The sequence below is a fragment of the Bactrocera neohumeralis genome, unplaced genomic scaffold (assembly GCF_024586455.1).
Source record: "Bactrocera neohumeralis isolate Rockhampton unplaced genomic scaffold, APGP_CSIRO_Bneo_wtdbg2-racon-allhic-juicebox.fasta_v2 cluster10, whole genome shotgun sequence".
In the NCBI taxonomy this organism is placed as follows: Eukaryota; Metazoa; Arthropoda; class Insecta; order Diptera; family Tephritidae; genus Bactrocera; species Bactrocera neohumeralis.
The window spans coordinates 954,244-975,517 of NW_026089623.1; the positions used below are offsets into that span (position 1 = coordinate 954,244).

A 21,274-nucleotide genomic window follows, 5' to 3' on the forward strand; every position below is an offset into this window, starting at 1 on the left:
GTCAGAGCGAAATTGCTCAACGTCAGGTACGAAGGCAACACTTATAAGTCGTTTGAGTGAAACGATCGGGTCGGATGAAATCGAAGTCGAAGAGGACGAAAACGAACAAGTTACGGGTAATGATAGTGAACAGTGTGATGACGAAACACAAAAATCGTTACAAAAACAAATGGACGAAATGCGCGGAAATTTAAAAAAAATATGTTGTCATATATGCAAAATTATTCCCAACCTCGAAGTGTGCCAATTGAAAATACAAGCAACATTGAAAATAGAAACGTCAATAATATTTCCCTTTTGCAAATTCGAATGCAGCTGTAACGCGAAACAATTATTCGGTGCGTGAAATAGCAGAAACAATACCAGATTTTGATCCAACAAATGACAGTTCGTTGTCAGAAGTGTAACGAAAGTTGAAATAAAAGAGTATGAAAATAAGAATGTAAACAAAAACGAAAATTCTAATAAGATGTTTGAAGCAAAAAGTGTAAAGTGCTATAATTGCGATGAATTTGGACACATATCGAAAAATTGTCAAAAACCTCAACGTAAACAAAGATGTGAAAAATGTAATAAAGTGCATTCAAGGTATGATTCTCAGTGTAAATCCGAAGCTAAAATACGAAATATATTTTGTGTAAACGATGAACTTTTTAAAGTTGACGCATTATTAAACGGTCAGAAATTAAAAGCATTTATTGATACGGGTGCTCAGTGTAGCATGATTCGGAAATCGTTATGTGAGAAGCTTAATTGCAAATACATAAAGTGTGATATACAAATCAGAGGACTATGTGGTGGTAGTCGAAATGCGAAAGAATCAGTGAAAGCAATTTTAACAATCGATGGCTTTACCATACCAGTTACCTTGTATTTGGTAGACGTTCAATTATTACCTTGTGACATTTTATTCTTCTTCTTCTTAATTGGCGTAGACACCGCTTACGCGATTATAGCCGAGTTAACAACAGCGCGCCAGTCGTTTCTTCTTCTCGCTACGTGGCGCCAATTGGATATTCCAAGCGAAGCCAGGTCCTTCTCCACTTGGTCCTTCCAACGGAGTGGAGGTCTTCCTCTTCCTCTGCTTCCCCCGGCGGGTACTGCGTCGAATACTTTCAGAGCTGGAGTGTTTTCAGCCATCCGGACAACATGACCTAGCCAGCGTAGCCGCTGTCTTTTAATTCGCTGAACTATGTCAATGTCGTCGTATATCTCGTACAGCTCATCGTTCCATCGAATGCGATATTCGCCGTGGCCAATGCGCAAAGGACCATAAATCTTTCGTAGAATTTTTCTCTTGAAAACTCGTAACGTCGACTCATCAGTTGCTGTCATCGCCCAAGCCTCTGCACCATATAGCAGGACGGGAATTATGAGCAACTTATAGAGTTTAGCTTTTGTTCGTCGAGAGAGGACTTTACTTTTCAATTGCCTACTCAGTCCGAAGTAGCACCTGTTGGCAAGAGCAATCCTGCGTTGGATTTTCAGGCTGACATTGTTGGTGGTGTTAATGCTGGTTCCTAAATAGACGAAATTATCTACAACTTCAAAGTTATGACTGTCAACAGTGACGTGAGAGCCAAGTCGCGAGTGCGACGACTGTTTGTTTGATGACAGGAGATATTTCGTTTTGCCCTCGTTCAATACCAGACCCATTTTCTGTGCTTCCTTGTCCAGCCTGGAGAAAGCAGAACTAACGGCGCGGGTGTTGAGGTCGATGATATCAATATCGTCGGCATACGCCAGCAGCTGTACACTCTTATAGGAGATGGTACCTTCTCTGTTTAGTTCTGCAGCTCGAACTATTTTCTCCAGAAGCAGGTTGAAAAAGTCGCACGATAGGGAGTCGCCTTGTCTGAAACCTCGTTTGGTATCGAACGGCTCGGAGAGGTCCTTCCCGATCCTGCCGGAGCTTTTCGTGTTGCTCAACGTCAGTTTACACAGCCGTATTAGTTTTGCGGGGATACCAAACTCAGACATCGCGGCATAAAGACAGCTCCTTTTCGTGCTGTCGAAAGCAGCTTTGAAATCAACGAAGAGGTGGTGTGTGTCGATTCTCCTTTCACGGGTCTTTTCCAAGATTTGGCGCATGGTGAATATCTGGTCGGTTGTTGATTTTCCAGGTCTGAAGCCACACTGATAAGGTCCAATCAGTTTGTTGACGGTGGGCTTTAATCTTTCACACAATACGCTCGATAGAACCTTATATGCGATGTTGAGGAGGCTAATCCCACGGTAGTTGGCGCAGATTGTGGGGTCTCCTTTTTTATGGATTGGGCATAGCACACTTCCAATCGTTGGGCATGCTTTCGTCCAACCATATTTTACAAAGAAGCTGATGCATGCTCCCTATTAGTTCTTCGCCGCCGTGTTTGAATAGCTCGGCCGGTAGTCCGTCGGCCCCCGCCGCTTTGTTGTTCTTGAGGCGGGAAATTGCTATTCGAACTTCTTCATGGTCGGGTAATGGAACGTCTTCTCCATCGTCATCGATTGGGGAATCGGGTTCTCCTTCTCCTGGTGTTGTGCGTTCACTGCCATTCAGCAGGCTGGAGAAGTGTTCCATCCATAATTTAACTATGCTCTGGGCATCAGTGACTAGATCACCTTTGGGGGTTCTAAAAGAGGATGCTCCGGTCTTGAAACCTTTTGTAAGCCGCCGCATTTTTTCGTAGAATTTTCGAGCATTACCCCTGTCGACCACCTTATCAAGCTCTTCGTACTCACGCATTTCGGCCTATTTCTTCTTCTGTCTGCAAATGCGTCTCGCTTCCCTCTTCAACTCTCGGTATCTATCCCATCCCGCACGTGTAGTGGTCGATCGTAACGTTGCGAGGTAGGCAGCCGGTTTTCTCTCCGCTGCGACACGGCACTCCTCGTCGTACCAGCTGTTCTTTTGCTCTTTCCGAAAACCAATGGTTTCGGTTGCAGCTGTACGTAAGGAATTTGAAATGCCGTCCCACAGTTCCCTTATACCGAGTTGTTGACTAGTGCTCTCAGAGAGCAGGAGTGCAAGCCGAGTAGAAAATCGTTCGGCTGTCTGTTGTGATTGCAGCTTCTCGACGTCGAACCTTCCTTGTGTTTGTTGGCGTGCGTTTTTTGCTGCACAGAGGCGAGTGCGAATCTTAGCTGCATCAAGATAGTGGTCCGAGTCGATGTTAGGACCTCGGAGCGCACGCACATCTAAAACACTGGAGACGTGTCTTCCATCTATCACAACATGATCGATCTGGTTGGTAGTTTTTCGATCCGGAGACAGCCAGGTAGCTTGATGAATCTTCTTATGCTGGAATCTAGTATTATTTCGGGCCCCGGCGAAGTCAATCAGCCTCAACCCATTTGGGGATGTTTCCTCGTGGAGGCTGAATTTACCGACCGTAGTGCCAAATATACCTTCTTTGGCCACCCTGGCGTTAAAGTCGCCAAGCACGATTTTGACATCGTGGCGGGGGCAGCTCTCATAAGCGCGCCCCAAGCGCTCATAGAAGGCATCTTTGGTGACATCGTCCTTCTCTTCCGTCGGGGCGTGGGCGCAAATCAGCGATATGTTGAAGAACATCGCTTTGATGCGGATTGTGGCTAGACGTTCATTCACCGGAGTGAATTATAGTACTCGGCGACGGAGTCTCTCTCCCACCACGAATCCAACACCAAACTTGCGCTCCTTTATATGGCCACTGTAGTAAATGTCACAAGGACCTACTCGTCTCTGTCCTTGTACCGTCCATCGAATTTCTTGGACGGCGGTGATGTCAGCCTTTATTTTTGCGAGGACATCAACCAGCTGGGCAGCGGCACCTTCCCAATTAAGGGTTCGGACATTCCAGGTGCATGCCCTCAAATCGTAGTCCTTATTCCGTTTGCCATGGTCGTCATCAAAAGGGGGTCTCTCATCCGAGGCTGTTTAAACTTTTTCATTGGTATTGTTTTTTTTTACGGCCCCTTTATAATTAAGCAAGTGCTTGGTAAAGATCGTTATTTACTTGAAGACTTGTCAGGAGCAGACCTAACGTCACGTCACTATACTTCAATTTACGCATCCGATAAGATAAAGTCATGGTGTCAACTTTCTCCCAATTTTGAAGACAAGAGCGATGAAGCCGATGATGAAAGCGACGAGCATAGCGAAGGCGCTATACATTGCCAGGATAGCCGACTGTAAGGTAACCCTATGCAAAATATTAATTATCATCTGTGTGGCTTCACCGGCACATCAAAAGCAACACTCGATTTTCAACCGCCAAAGTGAACGCACCTCCCGTACGATACAATCTGATTTTTTTAACTAAACTCTGTGTCATTATAATTACTCATTTTTAATATACATTTAAATAAAATACCATCCTGTGAACATTAAAGTGTCCGAATATCTTAAAATACCCTTTCACTTGCGTAAACTTCTTCACATGACCCCATCTTCCGAGTAATACCTACATATGTACGTGTTAGTGAAATTGACATTTTCTTAAATACCTTTTATTTTTTCAACTTGACAAGATTGTTTATTAATGTCAAAGTGGAGCTGAAGTGCGCCTATTCGTTTCGTTTCCACATTAATATAAACAACCAAACGATTTCAGCTTTAAGTGTGCTAATTTTTGCTTAAAAAACTTAAATAAAAGTAAAATTTATATTTATTTCAATGTTGACAGTGTAATTTTCAATATGTCGAGTGAGGAATATGAGAAAACTGTGTTAACGCATTGGAATAAAATGTATTATTTATACAAAAAATTGGACTTTTAAATGTCAATATTTTAAAAACTATAAGTCTCAGCCATATTTATATATATTCTTTATCTGGGGAGTCTCCTCTCCCCATTTATAGGAGAATTCAAACTATGACCGCCAATGTAATCGGAATCGTGCCTTCGTTAGCAGCAACTTCAACCCTGGACAAATTTTTAACAAAAATAACAAAAGGTAATCATAAATTGTTCAATGTACATGTATGTTTTACTAATTAATTTTAATTTTTTGTTGAAATAAATCAAGTTATAATTGAATAAATCGTCCGAACAGACATGTTATTGTTTGGCGTCTGACGAAGAGATTGATGGAAAAAAATATGCAAAGTGAAAGAATGGCATTTTTAAAGTTTGGAAGTACTTTAGAAGGTCCGGAAATAAAAAGTTTGCCAAATGTCTACAGTGTGGTAAAGAATTTAAGATAAACGTGAACACAAGCAATCTCTTTGACCACCTAAATAGATTTCATTCAAATCTAGGGAAGGATGAAGAAGAAGACATTTCGCAAAATACTCGCCACTTAAAGAAAGTAAGTGAGCAGCTAATTTAATTGTTATTTATTTAGGTCGGTGGCTTCTTATTTCAAATGTGCCATACAATATGAAGAACATTCGAAAGGGAAAGCGGAAATTGATTCCGCATTGGTTGGATTAGTTGGATTAGATGGTTGGACATCATGCGCTCTGCGGCTCTATCCACAAACAAATTGGAAGATGTAACCAGAGCAGAGAACATAAAGACATAGAGAATGTGCAGGCAGAGATAAAGAAATGCCCAACTCCCCTGTCACTGGAATAGTGAGAACCGCTCACCTACCGAACTTTGACAGTTGACTGGATTGGGTAGGTTTTGACGTTTTGCAATTTTAACGACTGGAACGGTCAGATTGAAATTATACCAAAAATATATCGAACGGAGGGATTTGTTGCGGCCGGTCAAGATCATAAATAAAAAATGTAAAACAATGAAAATCAAAGAAAATGCGAAATTTATGTATATTTTACGAAATTTTGCAATTTGATGCATTCTTCTTCTTCTTAATTGGTGTATTGGTTACGCGGTTATTGCCGAGTTAACAATAGCGCGCCAGTCATTTCTTCTTTTCGCTACGTGGCGTCAATTGGATATTCCAAGCGAAGCCAGGTCCTTCTCCACCTGGTCTTTCCAACGGAGTGGAGGTCTTCCTCTTCATCTTCCTCTGCTTCTCCCGACGGTTACTGCGTCGAATACTTTTTGAGCTGGAACGTTTTCGTCCATTCGGACGACAGGACCTAGCCAGCGTAGCCGTTGTCTTTTAATTCGCTGAACTATGTCAATGTCGTCGTATACATAATTCGTACAGCTCATCGTTCCATTAAATACGATGCAGACGTTGTTGTTGGTGTTCATGCTGGTTCCAAGGTAGACGAAATTATCTACAATTTCGAAGTTATGACTGTCAACAGTGACTTGGGTGCCTAAACGCGAGTGCGACGCCTATTTGTTTGCTGACAGGAGATATTTCGTCTTCCCCTTGTTCACTACCAGACCCATTTACTTCGCTCGTTTGGTATCGAGCGGCTCGCAGAGGTCCTTCCCGAACCTGCCGGAGCTTTTGGTGTTGCTCAACGTCAGCTTACACAGCCATATTAGTTTTGCGGGGATACCAAATTCAGACATCGCGGCATAAAGGCAGCTCCTTTTCGTGCTGTCGAAAGCAGCTTTGAAATCGACGAAGAGGTGGTGAGTGTCGATTTTCTTTTCACGGGTCTTTTCCAAAATTTGGCGCATGGTGAATATCTGGTCAGTAGTTGATTTTCCAGGTCTAAATCAGTTTGTTGACGGTGGGCTTTAATCTTCCAATACGCTCGATAGAACCTTATACGCGATGTTGACGAGGCTTATCCCACGGTATTTTGCGCAGATAATGAAGTCTCCCTCTTTGTGGATTGGGCAGAGTATACTTAAATTCCAATCGTTGGGCATGCTTTCGTCCGACCATATTTTACAAAGAAGCTTATGTATGCTACTATCAGTACTTCGCCGCCGTGTTTGAATAGCTCGGCCGGTAATCCATCGGCCCCCGCCGCTTTGTTGTTCTTCAGGCGGGTAATTGCTATTCGAACTTCTTCTTCGATTGGGGAATCGGGTTCGCCTTCTCCTGGCGTTGTGCGTTCACTGCCATTCAGCAGGCTGGAGAGGTGTTCCCTCCATAATTTAAGTATGCTCTGGGCATCGGTGACTAGATCACTTTTGGGGGTTCTACAAGAGTATGCTCCGGTTTTGAAACCTTCTGTAAGCCGCCGCATTTGTTTGTAGAATTTTCGAGCATTACCCCTGTCGGCCAGCTTATCAAGCTTTTCGTACTTACGCATTTCGGCCTCTCGGTATCTATCCCATCCCGCACGTGTTGTCGTCGATCGTAACGTTGCGAGGGAGGCAGTCTGTTTTCTCTCCGCTGCGACACGGCACTCCTCGTCGTACCAGCTGTTATTTTGCACTTTCCGAAAACCAATGGTTTCGGTTGCAGCTGTACGTAAGGAGTTTGAATTGCCGTCCCACAGTTCCCTTATACCGAGTTGTTGACGAGTGCTCTCAGAGAGCAGGAGTGCAAGCCGAGTAGAAAATCGTTCGGCTGTCTGTTGTGATTGCAGCTTCTCGACGTCGAACCTTCCTTGTGTTTGTTGGCGCGCGTTTTTTGCTGCACAGAGGCGGGTGCGAATCTTGGCTGCAACAAGATAGTGGTCCGAGTCGATGTTAGGACCTCGGAGCGCACGCACATCTAAAACACTGGAGACGTGTCTTCCGTCTATCACAACATGATCGATCTGGTTGGTAGTTTTTCGATCCGGAGACAGCCAGGTAGCTTGATGAATCTTCTTATGCTGGAACCTAGTATTATTTCGGGCCCCGGCGAAGTCGATCAGCCTCAACCCATTTGGGGAAGTTTCGTCGTGGAGGCTGAATGTACCGACCGTAGTGCCAAAGATACCTTCTTTACCCACCCTGGCGTTAAAGTCGCCAAGCACGATTTTAACATCGTGGCGGGGGCAGCTCTCATAAGTGCGCTCCAAGCACTCATAAAAGACATCTTTGGTCACATCGTCCTTCTCTTCCGTCGGGGCGTGGGCGCAAATCAGCGATATGTTGAAGAACCTCGCTTTGATGCGGACTGTGGCTAGACGTTTATCCACCGGAGTGAATGAAAGTACTCAGCGACGGAGTCTCTTTCTCACCACAAATCCTACACCGAACTTGCGCTTGTTTATATGGCCACTGTAGTAAATCCCACAAGGAGCTACTCGTCGCAGTTCTTTTCCCGTCCATCGCATTTCTTGGCCTTCACTCTAACGATTACATCTACCAGCTGGGCAACGGCAATTTAGGGGCCGGACACTACAAGTTCATGCCCTCAAATCATAACCCTTATTTCGTTTGCCATGGGTCCTAAACGCAGTGCACAACACTGTGTATTGGATGTTTCGCCTTCTCACTTTAGCTTACTTTCAAACGGATCTTTTTAAGCTACCCAGAGGATATTTGGTCAAAGACCGGAAGTCGTGAGTTGCTTGAGCCATTTGTAAAAGAATCGTTTCTGGCCCCTCCCTAGTGAATGGCGATCAAAGAACTTTCTTCACTTGCGTGAACTTCTACACATGACTCCATCCTTCTGACAAACCTTGCAAACCCTACTGAAGAGAAATGTCAAAAGATCAGGAAAAATATGGCGTCGTTTGCTGTCCCTATCGGTCTACTTTTGTAGTTCCCTATTGAAAAAAACCCATTAGTTCATTTTACGCTTATAATTTTTTTACGTAAATTGTGACTTTGATATTAGAAATACGACGCAAGCATGAATTTTAGCAGAACACAAGTTAAATAGAAAAACAATTTTGCACATACATATAGTACATATGTAAATTTTTTTGACGGAGATATCTTTGTCATTCAACTAAATTTAGATAGAATTATTAGTAGTTGTAATATTTAATTATAAGTTCTATAGCCATTTTGATAGATTAATATTTTATGCATATTTCTAGGACTACGATATATTTGAACATTTTTATGTGTCTAATTATGACTCGCAAACGTAAATGAAATATTTCACAAAACTCACAAAGAGCACGAGCCATTAAAATTGCTGAACAGCAAGAATCTACTTATCATACTGAACATAGCAGACGTGAGCAAGCAGCACGTCAGGCAGAAGTCAGAGCTATAGAAACTTCTGCACAAGCTGATTATCGGAAAATTCATCAGGAAAATGCTATCCGCATAGCTTCTCAGCGTGCATCAGAGACACCTGAAAAGGCAGCTTATCGGTCACTCACAAGAGCATGCTTAGCTAATGGGTAATCAGAGTGCCTCTGAGACAATAGATGAGACAAATAATCAACGACTCATAGTCGCTCAGCGTCAAGAAGAGCGTAGGCAAATATTTAACAGAAATTTTTGGGGTATTTTAAAAATTTGGTTTGGAATATGCCGCGACATTGAATTACAGTAGCTACAGGCTCATTAAAATTATGTGTTGCTATTGAGGTCACAAAAATGAAATAAGGAAAGAGCGGGAATGTGTTACTCCGGGGGCAATGTAGCAACTCCTATTTTAGAAGAGCCTGTGGAACCCTCAAAAACTTTATTTACAGGTGAAACTTATGAATCTCGACAGTTCCTAAACCGTGTAAAAAAAACGCATGCTTTCACATGAAGTCATTCAGGGCGTCAATCAAGACGAAGTATAGTACATCACAAAATAGGATAACTGTTGCCACCACTTAAGCAACAGCCACAATTTTTACATGAGTATTTTATGGGAGATGAAGACGCGGAGACTAACAGACGGTATCAAATCATTCGAGGCGTAGAGCGAGCGAGTTTTTAAAATTCAACAGGTCCTGCATAAATATAACATCTTAGTCCATGAATTTAATTCCGCCCTAGAGAATATGCTCGATGATAGGGCAGCATCCGCGACACTATAATGCGGTCGTCGAGGTGGCGGCTATGGTTGAGTGCGCTGACCCCTCAGCACCGAGAGATATTGTGTTGCGGAAATACGATGACTCTCTTGCCAGGATTGCAGACTCTCACCCATAATATTGCCCTACAGTACCCATCGATTCTAGGATGGGACAAGAGGGATATCACTTCAATAACTCTCACACCAAAGCAAATAAAAGAAGTAATCTGCATGGTATTTTACTCATCCCATAAATTGGTCCTTGAAAACAATTTTAATGTCTGGCTACGCTGTAGGACAGTAATACCTCAATTTTTGGTGGATTTGTATGTAAAGATGGAGATCAACTGTATTTACTACATACTCGTAGTTCTGAATCAAAGCAAGTTAAGTGTTGTGAGCTGCGCACACCTCCAAGACACCATTGCAAACTACAATAATGTCAACTCGAATGACTTAGGTCACATGGTGATCCTCCTGTTGTCGTTCGTAAACAATACCCGTTATTTTCTTGAGTATACTCAAGATAAATTTTTATATGTACGTATTACGGGCGGTCGAATCTATTCATTACGATGACGGTACAATAAATTATGGCTCTCTTCACTAAGTGTACATGTACAGTATTCTATGCTGTCTATTGGGTGGCAAAAACGGGGACTGACGCATGTCTATTTATTAGTTTGGCTAAAAGAGATATTGTGCTCCAACCAAAATGAAGAAGTAGTTTCTGCAGAGTTGCCCGACCCCAACGCAGATAAAAGTTATATGACACCATCACTAAAAACATGATTACAGTCCATGCGGCTTACTCAACTTTACGGTCCGTGGCATGAAAGACGGATAATGAACAAAATATATCTATACGCGCTCTTAAAAGATACGCAATCGAATGGAAATGGTTACCCCTTGTATAAGGACACACTCCAGCAAGGAAGAAGGATGTACTGTTAGTTTTAATCTGAGATCCCATATCATAAGTGTGTCAGTTCGTTCCAGGCTATCAAATATATTTTCACAGTGATACAGGAGAATAAGGCTACGGCCGACCCAAATGAGGATGAGATCCAGATGTTTCGGGCAAGCGTATATGTAATTAGTGATGGAGAATACTCGGTTTACCGTTACATGAAAGGAACCCAACAGTGACCCATCTTCCTGTGCACTTCCCAAGCGATGAGAACATGTATTTTACAGAGGCAAACCTGATTTGCAACATACCTAATACCGCTAGAATGGGAGTTTGCCCAAACATTGTTCTATATAGAGGTGCCAAGGTAAAACAAGTGGAAAGCGTCACAAAAAAAAATGGAAACGTCGCGTGCGCGTTTTGTGAAGGTCTCAGATGACCTGGGTAGAATTTATCCCATACACAATAATACTCAAAGTGTGTTGTGTGTACGGTTGCTGCTGACTAAAATCCACCAGTTGTCAGAAGATATTGTTCGCCGATACCAAGGGACAAACTTAGCCAACGATGACATAATTTTTAACAAAGTGCTGAAACTTGTTGAGGATACAACTTTTGCGATGGTTGGCCTGATTTCTGGACTGCCCCACAAAGAACGGAAGAGCTTTCCATTGATTTGGTCAGAGAGCTTGGTTATGATACTGGGTCTTAGGGAATTAAAGTCAACCAAACAGAGGCCCTGTTACAAACGGAGCAAAGAAAAATTTTCAATTTATTAGCAAACCATGTAGCTAGCGGACAAGAGGGACTTTTTTTCTTGGACGCATCGGGGAGCACCGACAGAAATTTCCTGCTTATCATTCTGCTGCCACAGTCGAGCAAAGACAAAGTGCTTGTGCTGACTGTAGCGTCCTCCGAAGAGCCGTAACCTGGCTAAGTTGCAGAACCTAACACTCAATAATCAAGCTCCGGCTGAACATTGCAAGTGAAGAAACTCACATTTGCAACTCCGGTAAAAGTAGCAGTCGCGGTGTTCTATAGCAATGATCAAATAAGTCGTGCGGAACGAATGCATAATGTCTCACAAGGGAGCAACTGAAAGACTAGATCGAAGCTTGCAAGACATTCGGAGCAATCGAATCTTGAAGGATGGAGTGGTCCTCTTTTTGGCAGGTGATTTCCCGACGTTGCCGATTATCTAGCGAGGTACATGCCTCAAGGTTTCAGCATTATGAGCTAAGGTAGACGCTTACAACTGAATATTAACATAAGAGTCCAGCTCTTCAATGATCAAGAGTCTGGATTCTTCGCACAAACAATTCACTAGGTCGGCGAAGGTCGCATGCCGACAGATATTATTGGCCAAATACTCTTTGACAGCCTATTTATTAATGAGGTATTTCCTGACTAACGAGGAGTGTTTGTGCAAAAGAGCTATCACCCTCCTATATGTTGAAACTCAATCTTGGCACCGAATTAAGACGGCACATCGACCAGGTATCCATTCTTTCTAGAGGGACCAAAGGAAAGGCGGTGTTAATACCCAGAAACCCTATATAAAATTTCCTTTAAAAAACTTTATCTATCATAATAAATAAAAGTCAAGGACAAACTCTGAAAGTAGCCGGTATTCACCTGGACACCTTTTACTTCTCCCACGGACAACATACGTGACATGTTAAGAGCAAGAAATAGTTTTATTTACGCAGAAAGTAATAAGTGCAATGTTGTTTACCGGGATGAGCTGAAGTAAAATAATAGTCCGTCCTGTCAATAATCAAATTATATAAATTGATCTTTCCGATGCTCAAATTGAAATTATTTTGCTTCTGAAAATGTGAATAGTTATTATTTTTACTGTTAATACACAATTTATACTTCTTAATAAACCGCGACGATTCGCGAAGTACGGCTTCAATATGTACGCGAGCTCATACATACAAATATACTTATGTTTTTAAACATCCTTATTTGTCATTTATTTTCTTGTCATTTGTCATTTTATTTTCAGCGTTTATTCAAAACTCAGTTTTTTACCAACAAAACAATCAAGGATGACATGATATGAAACTCTTTGATTCGAGAGAGTGCTGTTATTTTTTATAACATTTTCCAATGATGCCACTGTCGAAAAAAATGATTTGGGTATTTTAAAAATAACTTGTGAGCATTTTTCATTTCCTAATTATTTTTAGGTTCTCAGTTCCGGAGTAGACCTATATCACGCATATACAACGCTAAGTACGTGTATTCATATAATAAATAAATTCTGAATCACGATGTTGATAATGTTATTTTGTGAATATGTTTTATTTTCAATCTATTTTAGAAAATAATAAGCAAATTAGTTAACAAAATCATAATCTCACGGGTGATCAATAAAATATATCTTCTAATAACACTGGTCTACATCAAAATTGCCTTCTACATGAAAATATACTATATTGATTGTATTTCACTCATTGAACATAAATATACAAGTTAAAATTCATAAATAGCTCTTATTGTGCATTTATGCCTTATAAATATAATAGAGGGTAGCGCGACAGATTTATCACATTAATGATGATAACTCAAAATATTTAGTGATTACCCGCGGAAATTTTATTATTTCACATTTGTTTGTTGTGTTTAACGTTGACTGTGTTTTGTTCAACAGTAAAAACGTGAAATTGTTACCGTCTTTTTGTAATTTTTAGTGAAAAATCTACAGTTTTCGTTATGTCGCGTAAATGTGTTAATAGTGCAGACAATTTTTGCTACATTTGTGGTAAGGTGACCCTTACTAACTAAAGATGCTCAATAACACAACGTTTAGAAACTGCTTACTTCCATTATTTTGGAATGAAAATTAAAAACCAACACAAATCGTGGGTACCACATTTTAGTTGCACAACTTGCTCCACAAATCTGATTAAGTGGCTAAACAAAAAGAAACGTTCATTGCCTTTTGGTGTACCAATGATGTGGAGGGAACCTACCAATCATGCGAATGACTGTTACTTTTGCTTGACTCCACCCATCCAGCACGGTATATCACGAAAAAAGAAACGAAGCTGTACTAGATGGAATCGATTTACCTGTTCCTCGACCTCCCGAAGAATACCAGCAAGATTCTGAAGAAGCGATTAATTCAATAGAAGTTGACTACAATGAGCCTACAACCTCACAATCGCCACAGTTTGTGGGTGACAATAATTTTTGTGACGAACCTCATAGAATTTCGCAAGATGAACTCAGCGACCTTATACGAGATTTAAATTTGCCAAAAGATAAAGCGGAATTACTAGGATCGAGACTTAAGCAATGGAATTTGCTTCAACCGGATGTCAAAATCAGTTTATACAGATATCGTCAGAAGAACTTGATGCCCTATTTCAAATCCGAGAACCAGCTTGCTTTCTGTAATAACGTAAATGGCTTGATGAACGCTTTGAACATTGAATACCATCCACAGGAATGGCGGCTGTTCATAGACTCCTCAAAATTAAGTTTAAAAGCTGTTCTTCTCCATAATGGTAACACACAACCATCGATTCCGTACTACTAAAGAAAATACAAAAATATGAAATTAATTTTAGATGCTATATCACGAATGGCAGATTTGTGGTGATCTAAAAGTCATAGCAATAGTCTGGAATGCTAGACTAAGCCTGAATGCTGGAGAAAAGAACGTCCAGCACCTTCCTCTAGTTAATTCCCAAAAAATTCTTCTACCACCTTTACATATCAAATTGGGACTAATGAAAAACTTTGTGAAGGCTCTCAACAAGGATGGACCAGCATTCAAATACCATCTTTATCGGACCTCAAATAAGAGAGATTCTAAAGGACCAAAACTTTGTTTCAGTTTTACAGGGCTTTGAAAAAGAAACATGGGAATGTTTCAGAGCAGTCGTTCATGGTTTTTTGGGCAATAAGAGAAAAAAACCAGGAAAATTATGTTGAACTTGTGAACAATCTCCTTCAAAAGTATCAACAGTTGGGTTGCAATATGTCCCTAAAAATTCATTGTCTTCACTCTCATCTTGATTTTTTCCCTTCTAACTGCGGTGATGTAAGTGACGAACAGGAAGAGAAAATCTTAATCAAATACTTTATTTTTTTTAAATTGTAATATTTCCAATTTTATATAAGTAAAAAGCAAAAAAATAATAGTAAATAATTATTATAGTTTTTTTTTTATAAAATGTTTGTACTTTAACGTGTTACTAAAAGCCAAATTTTGTATATTAGGTATATTTCCAAAATAAAAGCTAATTCAAAAAACATATTCTTGTTTTCCTATTCAGTAGCCTCAAAGCAATATAAAAATAAAGCATTCAATTGAAAGGCACACAAAAAGTTACATTTTGTAGACCAGTGTAATATGTGTTTATATATACAAATAGAATTCCGAAATGGGAGATCTAGAATATGTTGTCTTTGAGTCTAATAGCTTTAATATTATGCTATCAATTATACTCAAAAGACAACATATTCTGTCATTTAATTACATGACTGCTAAAGGGTTGTCATGATAACTGATCCTTCGTAAATATGCTGGAATAACTTAAAATTTTCAAAAACTATTTAACATAAAAAAGTATATTTATCTATAGAAATACAAAAAAGTTTTGTTAGTTACACTATCTATAATTCAAGAACGAATATTTCTCGAAAATTGCGTAATGCAAAAAAGATACGAACTATTGTAAAAGTAGAATAGCAAGAAATTACCTGTTAAGAGCGCCACGTTAGCATAGCTCGACTACAGGTTTCTCAATCACAATGTAAAATGGTCGAGCGAACAACAGAGACCAACACGTGGATGATCAAAGCCAAACAAGAAGAGCTCTATCATGTGCGGATTTGAATCGAGCAACGTTTAGATACGATTGAAGCACTGATTACTGCTTGCATCCTAGCAATGAAGTTTTCCATTGTGCTTACTTGTCGAGATACTAGGTAACTATCATCAGAAACACATCGTCCAAATGACACGTTGCAATATCAAAATGATTAATCCATTGTAAGTATCAATATGATACGTACGATATGACGTACCTTTTACATTGTATGGTTTTGGTTTATAATAAAGAGCCAAGTTGGACAAATGACTGGCAACCGAATTATATAACTATACTAAAACTTTAAATCCGAAATATTAAATTATCTCTTTTTAATTTAGGGTGATGATTCGTTAATATTATGACAATTATTTGTTGCGATTTCGTCGATTGTTTCAGCAGTATTAGCTCGACATGTTCGTTAAATTATAAACGGATTTTTTTAACTTTTATTTGGTTGAACCAAGCCAAATTGCGTTCTGAGTTGTATATTCATCTACCATCTATATCCGCTAACTAGCAACAATGGTTATCCACTGTATCGGCATCTATCACCAGATGATAATGGTCAAAGTACTACACCAAAATTGAACAGAATGGATTTCGTTGTCGGCAACAGGTGGATTCTTCCGTATTCGCCACTTATTTCCAAAACATTCAAGACACATTGGCATCGAATGTTGCTCAACGTATGATCTGCCAAAGAGATCCGTTAGATTGGAGATGTCATGTTATTATATTTGGAATGCTTCATCGAAGAAGTTTCAACGACGGAAGCAAGGCGAAGCGGTTCCTAGTTTTCTGGATGTGCGTTCTACTGATGCTCTTAACCGAACATTGAAAGATCTACGCAATGACTCGAGATGTCTATTGTCTGGTGACTCCCTCCAAACACTGCCAGTAATTCCAAGATCAACGGCTGCTGATAAAATAAACGCTTGCCTCAAATCAACAACTCTATGGCGCTACATAAAGAAACTTCAGCTGAAAACAAACAAGAGCTGCATTCCTTAATGATAAATTCGCTGAAGATTTCTCTGAGCAAATGGTAATAGTTGAGTACCATTTGATGAATTGAGCGGATTGATTTCATTTCTTAATAATTTCCGTAACTTTGTCCCGTCGGAAGGCGAACTTATCTACAAAGTGTTCACAAACATCATTACTAACCACAAAAGCAATGAATGATTTAGTAAGCAAGCATTTTTAGCGGCTAAGAATAAAGATGTAGAAGAAGTTTGTGAATAGAATAGGAGAGAGTTTTAGGCTGCTAGCCGTGAAGAAGTGCCAAAGTTCTGCGATATATACATAGTGTTCAAATATATTGAACAGCCTTATCTTCGCCAATGCTGAGGCAATACAAAACATACATAAACAAACACATAAAAATATATGCACTTATATGCAGCATACATACATACATATATGAGGCACGTATGCATTAATATGTAATACGAGTTCTCACGAAATATAATACTCAAGAAATATAATATAAAAATATTTACTTAGGTTTGGGCAATTGATTACAAATGCATTTGTGCACTTGAAAGTAATCCCAAACCATATAGCATAAACAATGATGAGATAAAACCCAGCAAAAATATTGGCAAGCGTGTTGTAAATTAAGATTGCAGCAAGCTTGCATAAATAAGAGTTTTGCGAATGTCGTTGACAATTTGTTTGCAAATGCAAGTGTTTTGCGATCGTCGTTGACATTTTACTTGCAAATGCAAGTGTTTTGCGAACGTCGTTGACAATTTGCTTGCAAATGCAAGTGTTTTATAAATTTAAGCAAAACGTGTAGTTCTCGCCGCAAAAGATTTTGCTGATAAGTTGTGTTAATAAATTATGTAAAATTTTTCTTAAAGTTGTTAAATTAAGTGCGTTTGATATTTTTAATTATCATTTGCTATTAAAAAAGGTAATAATCTACTTATTTAATGTCTGCAGCAAATAAGAAGAAAAATGTTGTGCGCAGCAGCTTCGAAATTTTGAAAACATCTATGGAACGGTGCCGCTTCAAGTTCTGTAAGTACCCAGAGTGAATTTGTGGAACAGGAGGTTGTGCCTGAAGCACAGAATAATTTAGATTCCTTGTTGCCAAACGATGATTAATTTCTGATGAAAGTTAGAACTCGTCCGATGGCACCGTTATTGATTTCAATAAACGTTTAGCTGCATGGTTTGTAGAGAGCAATGTGTTCAATGTGCATGCTAATAAATTATTGGACTTATTAAGCGACAAAATTGAAGGTCTACCAAAAGATATCAGAACGCTAAAACGTACGCCGACTGATGCTCCAGTTGTCTCGTTAGCAAGTGGAGAATATGCGCATTATGGCTTGAGAGACTGTTTGACAGATTTTTTACAGGAATATAATTTCGAAAAGTTCGCTGAAGATCGTGTGGCCTATTTTAGTGAATGTAAATGGGACGGATTCAGTTTTCGTGGTTGTTATTTTTTGTGGACGGTCTCATCCCAATGATGTGAATAAGTTTCTGGCACAATTTGTCGATGTCAGCCATCACAACCAGCAAAGGTCTTTGTAGATTGAAAAACTTCCAATTGACGTGATCCAAGTATTCGCTCTAGATTACATGCACGTGGTATGTTTGGGTGTAATGAAGGCTTTGCTTGGATCCTGGATAAAAGTTAAAAATCGCAATTATTCTTTGCAACAAAATGATATACGAAAACTAAACACAGAATTTTAATCCATTGCGCGTTACATACCAAAAGACTTTTGTAGGAAACCACGGGATTTAAAAGAGATAGACCGCTTCAAAGCAACGGAATTCCGTCAGTTCCTTTTGTATACAGGCCAGGTTGTGCTAAAGGACATATTGAGCCAAGAGAGGTTCATTCATTTTTTGCAACTTAGTCTTGCAATGCGAGTTTTCTTCAATCCTGAAGATTGTGTACAAAATAACAAATGCGCAGAGGAGCTGATAAAGGATTTCTTACTCAGAGTCCGTGTTTTATATGATGATTTAATGTTAACATATAATTGCCACTGTTTGAGTCATTTGGCCAGAGATTCCATGCACTTTGGATCACTAGAGACAACCAGTGCTTTCAAGTTTGAAAATAAATTAGGAAAAATTAAGAAACTAGTTAAGAAAAAAAATAATGTTCCGTCCCAAATTTACAACAGACTAGTTGAGCAGAGTGTACATGGAAACCATCATAAAAAAATATTGTTTCTAAAAAATCTACAGTACAAAGTGATGGCACTTACAAATTTGTTAAAACTAAAAACTTTTATTTTTCATCTATTGCACCTGAGAACTTTTATTTAGTACAAAAATTAATTTTCAAACTTATTTCCATATCAAAATCTGCTGATAACGATTTTGTACTTCACGGGCTAAGGGTACAAGACTTACATAACTTATATGATAAGCCGCTTCAATCATCGCTTTTTAATATTTACCGTGCCGAAAATCTCAGTTTTAACAGAACACCGAATCACCCATACGCTTGACGAAGTAACATCAAAAGTTATATGCTTCTACACCAGATCGTCTTATATATTTGTGCCACTCATAGCAGATCATGTCGCAGAACAATCTCAATTACATCGTCGACCCCATTAATGATGACATCGCATCCTCACAAACTATTTATGTGATGCAACCAAGTCCAAGCCCAACAACAACTTCTTTGGATAGTGCAACGTCGTCGGGTAAGATATTTATTTTTAAAGGATACTTTTAACATAACACCGCAACACTTTTCTCATATTTGTTTTATATTATTTAGCCAGCATTCACATATAAAAATAAGCGTTTTGTAAGCGTTCAAATGTAAGCAAAACACTTATAAAATGCTGCTGTGACCTTTGCAAAAGACATCAAAGCAAGGGGTTTATAATCGAAAAGGACGCAATTTTATAAGCGTTTAAAAGACAATTGCAAAACATGTTTTTTAAGTACAGTAATTACACGGTTTCTAAATGCTTATAAAACACGTTTTGAAAATGCTTAAAAAACAAGTATTTTTAATGAAATAAGTAAGCGTTTTAAACATTTACTTTGTTTTGGATATGTTTTTTTATTGATACATTTAAAAAATCAGTTTTAATATTAAATTTGGTTTCTTCATAGAATAATATTATATTAAAATATAAAAATAGGAACTTCATTGTTTTTTCATTTAAAAAATCATTACTACTTAGTATTTTAGTTTACTTTTTTTGTTGTTTTATTTTTAATACGATTTTTTGGACTGGACTGGAAATATGACTTAGAGGCAAACACAAAGTCCTCTTCCTTGCCTCCATTTTCAGCGAAAGTTTCTGCAATAGAATTTAAATATGAATATAGAAATGTAACTAGAAACCTTTTAAAAGTATTTCACTTACGATGAATAGCAGTGGCGACAGTGAAGGCCCTAATGCACTTCTTATCTGCAGTTCCTCACCAGGAAAAGCTCTCAGCAACGTTGTCAGTCATAATCTTCTGCTACGCTTTCGTAACAAATTTTCTCGAATTGGATGATGTTGACAATCTTTTTAGATCTGCCTTCTAAAAATATAAATAAAATCAACATCAGTATACAGTCACCGGATATTTCAAATTTAAATTCTTACCAGCAAGGAAAATTTATCTATATCTTCCAGAATAGTTTTCTCAAAATTGAGGAAGTCTTCAATATTAGCATACGGCTTGCTTGGTATAATAGTAGCGTTATTATGTGATACCGCTTTTTTAAGATCAATGATTTCTTTGCGCAGCCCCTCAACGTTTTCTGTTAGGCGTAACAATATTAGCTTATTTTTTTCCTCCACCTTTTCAACAGCCTTTTGACATGCGACGATGATTACTGATTGAATTGCTGCCGAAAAAAATATAAAACAAATATGAGAAAAGTGTTGCGGTGTTATGTTAAAAGTATCCTTTAAAAATAAATATCTTACCCGACGACGTTGCACTATCCAAAGAAGGTGTTGTTGGGCTTGGACTTGGTTGCATCACATAAATAGTTTGTGAGGATGCGATGTCATCATTAATGGGGTCGACGATGTAATTGAGATTGTTCTGCGACATGATCTGCTATGAGTGGCACAAATATATAAGACGATCTGGTGTAGAAGCGTATAACTTTTGATGTTACTTCGTCAAGCGTATGGGTGATTCGGTGTTCTGTTAAAACTGAGATTTTCGGCACGGTAAATATTAAAAAGCGATGATTGAAGCGGCATATCATATAAGTTATGTAAGTCTTGTACCCTTAGCCCGTGAAGTACAAAATCGTTATCAGCAGATTTTGATATGGAAATAAGTTTGAAAATTAATTTTTGTACTAAATAAAAGTTCTCAGGTGCAATAGATGAAAAATAAAAGTTTTTAGTTTTAACAAATTTGTAAGTGCCATCACTTTGTACTGTAGATTTTTTAGAAACAATATTTTTTTATGATGGTTTCCATGTACACTCTGCTCAACTAGTCTGTTGTAAATTTGGGACGGAACATTATTTTTTTTTCTTAACTAGTTTCTTAATTTTTCCTAATTTATTTTCAAACTTGAAAGCACTGGTTGTCTCTAGTGATCCAAAGTGCATGGAATCTCTGGCCAAATGACTCAAACAGTGGCAATTATATGTTAACATTAAATCATCATATAAAACACGGACTCTGAGTAAGAAATCCTTTATCAGCTCCTCTGCGCATTTGTTATTTTGTACACAATCTTCAGGATTGAAGAAAACTCGCATTGCAAGACTAAGTTGCAAAAAATGAATGAACCTCTCTTGGCTCAATATGTCCTTTAGCACAACCTGGCCTGTATACAAAAGGAACTGACGGAATTCCGTTGCTTTGAAGCGGTCTATCTCTTTTAAAT

At 38.9% G+C, this 21,274-nt stretch overlaps 1 protein-coding gene across 1 annotated transcript; it reads right to left on the bottom strand.

The window, feature by feature from the left end:
* Positions 1-19,574: 19,574 nt before the first annotated feature.
* LOC126764918 (uncharacterized) lies at positions 19,575-20,836 on the bottom strand. The gene is made up of 4 exons (XM_050482596.1): positions 20,349-20,836; positions 20,022-20,266; positions 19,794-19,956; positions 19,575-19,727 (listed from the first exon to the last, which is right to left on the bottom strand). Exons 1-3 carry the CDS (start codon positions 20,476-20,478, stop codon positions 19,894-19,896), a joined length of 438 nt encoding a protein of 145 aa, XP_050338553.1. The 5' UTR covers positions 20,479-20,836; the 3' UTR covers positions 19,575-19,727; positions 19,794-19,893.
* Positions 20,837-21,274: the final 438 nt, after the last annotated feature.

What these genes read in the sequence shown, in the direction of transcription:
- LOC126764918 (XM_050482596.1), bottom strand. Translation starts at nt 20,478, where the DNA reads ATGTCGCAGAACAATCTCAATTACATCGTCGACCCCATTAATGATGAC. An exon ending in GGATAGTGCAACGTCGTCGG is followed by an intron (nt 20,267 to 20,348) that starts GTAAGATATTTA and finishes TTTTTTCGGCAG; the next exon opens with CAATTCAATCAGTAATCATC. An exon ending in TAGATAAATTTTCCTTGCTG is followed by an intron (nt 19,957 to 20,021) that starts GTAAGAATTTAA and finishes TTATATTTTTAG; the next exon opens with AAGGCAGATCTAAAAAGATT.